Here is a 4,503-nt window from a genome sequence, read left to right on the forward strand (position 1 = left end):
TTTTGTTAGTCCTTGCTCAGTTACATGGGGAAGGTGACCAGAGTGGACAAAAATGGTAGTTTGCTTAATCTGTTTACCATAAGCCATTTCCAATAAAAATGAAAAATCTGGGGAGTACTATACATTATAATGAAAAGCTTAGATCTTAGATTATTAAAATTTGACTATATGTGAATATATTTCCCAGTCATTTCACAGAGCTATTATTTCTGTACAAATATTTTTACAACCCGCTCTCGGATTTGCTTTGTCCTGACTCCATAGATGACTGGGTTAAGGGCAGGTGGGACAACCACATATAAATTAGCCAAAAGAATGTGGATGTAGTGGGGAATATTACGGCCAAAGCGGTGTGTCATAAAAGAAAAAAATGCCGGTGTATAAAAGCACAACATGACACAGACGTGAGACCCACAGGTATTGAGAGCCTTCAGCCGGGCATCCTGACAGGGGAGGTGGAAAACAGCCTGAAGGATCAGTACATAGGAGGAGGCAATCAGAATCACGTCTACAATAATATTAGAAATCACCATGAGCCCATAGATAACATTGATCTTGATGGGTGCACAGGCCAATCGGGCAAGACCCATGTGCTCACAGTATGTATGGGGAACAATGTGGTGCCCACAGAAGGGCAGCCTCAGAATGAGAAACACAAATGGAGTCACAAGAAGTGAATTTCTGCCCACAACAACAGAGGCCAAAATGCCGATGGTTTTACTGGTGAGGATGCTGGTGTACTGGAGGGGGTTGCAGATGGCAACATAGCGGTCATAAGCCATGGCCACCAGTAGAACAGTCTCCATTCCTGTGAACATGTGGATAAAGAACATCTGAGCAAGGCAGCCTCCAAAGCTGATCTCTTGGAGGTTGAACCAGAAGATGCCCAGCATTTTGGGGATGGTGGAGGTGGACAGACCCAGGTCAATCATGGACAACATGGCCAGAAAGTAGAACATGGGCTGGTGGAGACTGTGTTCAGTCTTGATCACATAGAGAACAGTGATGTTCCCCACAAGGGCAATCAGATATACAACACAGAATGGGAAAGCAATCCAGATATGTACAGTCTCCAGCCCTGGTATTCCTAGCAGGAGAAAGAAAGGAGGATGGAACTGGGTGTCATTGATAGAAGGCATTCTCCTAGAGGTGTCATTGAATTCTTGTCAGAAAGTAGAATCACACTGTTTTTCTTATCAATAAGTCCTGGAAAGAGGAAAAGACTTTTAGTCAGTACACTGGAGGTTATGGTAAAAGCAGTTAATTTAGAAACATTAGATATTCTCCTGTTTCCTGAGAGTAGTCAACAACTCTCTCATTAGAAGTTATTGTTCTGAGATTCATCAGTTCAGTTCAGTCCCTCAGTCATGTCTGACTCTTTGTGACCCCATGGACTAAAGCGTGCCAGGCTTCAGTGTCCATTATCAACCCCCAGAGCTTACTCAAACTCAAGTCCATTGAGTCAGTGATGCCATCCAACCATCTCATCCTCTGTTGTCCCCTTCTCCTGCCTTCAATCTTTCCCAGCATCAGGATCTTTTTAAATGAGTCAGTTCTTAGCATCAGGTGGCCAAAGTATTGGAGTTTCAGCTTCAGCATCAGTCCTTCCAATGAATATTCAGGACTGATCTCCTTTATGATAGACTGGTTGGATCTCCTTGCTGTCCAACAGGCTCTCAAGAGTCTTCTCCAACACCACAGTTCAAAAGCATCAATTCTTCAGCACTCAGCTTTACAGGCACTATTATTTATGGTTTTTATTTTTTCTTATATATGAGAATTTTGAAGGAACTGGCAATATTTCAAAGAAGAGTGTATACTATCTTTTATGGTATTCTCTTCCTTTTCTTTTCCAAGAAGTTTTTTGGTTACTTTTGAGAAATTATTATACCTAGTGTTTTTCAAAGTGTGGTCTGGTGTTAAAGAATCCTAGGTCTAAATGAAAACTGCTAACTTATACCACTGTTTGTGCTTGATATTATATAAATATAGGAATTTCCCTCATGGGTCTGTTGCAGCCACATTATGGGAAGCAGGGCTTCCCTTGTAGCTCAGTTGGTAAAAAATCTGCCTGTAGTGCAGGAAACCCGGCTTCAATCCCTGGGTCAGGAAGATCCCCTGGAGAAGAAAATGGCAACCCACTCCAGTATTCTTGCCTGGAGAATCCCACAGACAGAGGAGCCTGGCGGGCTACAGTCCATGGTGTTATAAAAGTCAGACATGACTTAGCAACTAAAGCACCACCAGTCAGATGGTCTCTCTTAGAATTTTCTTCTTTCTCCTTCTACTAGAAAGCCACTGCTATTTTTGATGCTTGCTGATCTTATGGAATTAACAAGCATCAAAAATCTAATCTAAGCTGCTAATCTTACTTTGGCCACCTGATGCGAAGAGCCAGCTCATTGGAAAAAACCCTGATGCTGGGAAAGGTTGAGAGCAGGAGAAGGAGGTGACAGAGAATGAAGTGGTTGGATGGCATCACTGACACAGTGGACATGAGTTTGAACAAACTCTGGGAGATACTGAAGGACAGGGAAGCCTGGCGTACTGTAGTTAGTGAGGTTGCAGACCAGAGTCAGACATGACTGAACAGCTGAACAACAGCAAAAATTTTATGGAAAGGTTTGGTTTCTGATCTGACACCTCCAGATTCCTGTTTATTCTGTGATCCCTTGATGTTCTTACAGTAAGTACAGTAATTTGTCTTTTGCTTATCAGCTAAATCATGTTCATATGCCTTACATGCCTTAACTTATCACAAATTAACATGCAAAATTGCACTCATGTCCTGAAATTATGCCTAGCTTCAGGTTTATATAGATAAAATGCCTAGCAAATTTAAGTGACACTAAGATTAAAGCATTGTGAATGAATCTTTCCTGATGCTTAAAAGTAATAAAGTTATATATATATATATATATTATATATATTTATTTATTTATTTAAGTTTTGGCATTTCTAGGATATTATACAACTCTGCAGCATCTAACATGACATGATTTTATTTATAAATTTTTCTATTCCCTACCAACATAAATGCTGCTACTGGAAGTAACAAACCAGGAGTATTTACTTTAATATCTCTAACATTGACATGTGAGGATATGGCTCCCAGTTTTTCAGAATGTAGCTGTTGAATGGAATTAGGATTTGTGTATGTGTGTGTTTATATGTATGTATGGGTAAGAGAGAGAGTATGTGTGAATGTATGTGTAAGGGAGAGAGAAAGAGCAGAAATATTCTGCGTATAACTCAGTGACATATCACATTTTCTCACCTGTGGTCATCTGCTTTAATCCCATATACTATGTCATGTTTTGTTTGTGTGTGTGTGTGGCGAGGATAGAAAATGGTTACTTTGGATACCTTCTCAGCAAAGGGGAGGCTGCTCTCCCATTCTCTCCTCATTTGCCTCTTCTTTCTGTAGCATCTCATTTCTCTCTTTCATGTATCCTTACCTTTCCAATATTTCCTTCTCCAGGCCTTCCTTGGAACAGTGTGTCATAGTATAAGCCCTGGTGCTATAGATGGTGATTGGAACCCCAAGAAACCTCTGGGTTTCAGTTTGTCCTATCACATGAAGAAAACCTTTATAGTGAATGAGGGTGTCTCTAAGTCTAAGCATGTCCCAGAATCCCTAACCTTAGCCTTCAAAGTCCTCTGGGCATAAACATGGGCTCATGGGTCATTAAATCCAGCTAACTCTTTGTTCTTCCCCACTCCATCTGCAGAGACACATCACCACACCAGACTTAATTCTTTAACTCACAGGAAGGGATGTCTCTTGAGCTATTAGGAAGGGAAACATCCAGAAGGGAGAGGAATCAGCATATGGGATGATACTGACTCTGACCATTTCAAAAGGCATAAAAGTGTTAAATTTAGACCATTAAGTTTTTCAAAATGTGACTTCCTAGGGAACTACCCTTAGCAAGTCTTTTGTTTTGTTGAATATAGATATGTGAATCCTGAAGCGGTTTGACAATGCTACAAGTGAATTTCAAAAGTTAAAAAAGGAGATCTGTCAAACAGACACACTGGACTCTGTAACAGCAAATTTTGGTTTTGGGTAGTGCTCATCATACCTGTAGAAAATGGCATCAACTTTCTTCTAACCTAGTAAGACTCTCCTTCCTAAATTATAACTAATGGTAAAGGTAAAATCTTCAGAGAGGGGCTTTCTTATGTTCCAGTTCTTTGGGCAGAAGGTGAAAGAAACTCCACAATCTCCTGAGGAGACAGAATCCAGGCAGGGCTCAAATTCTAGAGTTTACTTAGAATTTCCCTTCCTGGAAGGTGATGGAGTTGACCTGAGAGTACCAGGATGCGCCATAGATCATGGTTTTCCTGAGTGCAAATAGAAAAAGACTGACAGAAAATTGAATATGCTAGATAATCAGTTTTTCTTTTTTTATCTTCTGAGTTCAGACAATTTTGTGTTATTATGACAGAAGATAATGTTGTTTGTGATCCAGAAGGTTCTGGTTCAATCTCATATGTCCC

General features: G+C 40.4%; 1 protein-coding gene across 1 annotated transcript; it reads right to left on the reverse strand.

Annotated features, from left to right (window-relative positions):
- Positions 1 to 203: 203 nt before the first annotated feature.
- On the reverse strand, positions 204 to 1,139 carry LOC122696189 (olfactory receptor 52E4). Its single transcript, XM_043905894.1, has one exon. The coding sequence runs from the start codon at positions 1,137 to 1,139 to the stop codon at positions 204 to 206; it is 936 nt and encodes a 311-aa protein (XP_043761829.1).
- Between the last annotated feature and the right edge of the window lie 3,364 nt (positions 1,140 to 4,503).

This window comes from Cervus elaphus, chromosome 1 (assembly GCF_910594005.1).
Source record: "Cervus elaphus chromosome 1, mCerEla1.1, whole genome shotgun sequence".
Lineage (NCBI taxonomy): Eukaryota > Metazoa > Chordata > Mammalia > Artiodactyla > Cervidae > Cervus > Cervus elaphus.

Coding starts and splice junctions, on each gene's coding strand:
- LOC122696189 (XM_043905894.1), bottom strand. CDS start 1,139: ATGCCTTCTATCAATGACACCCAGTTCCATCCTCCTTTCTTTCTCCTG.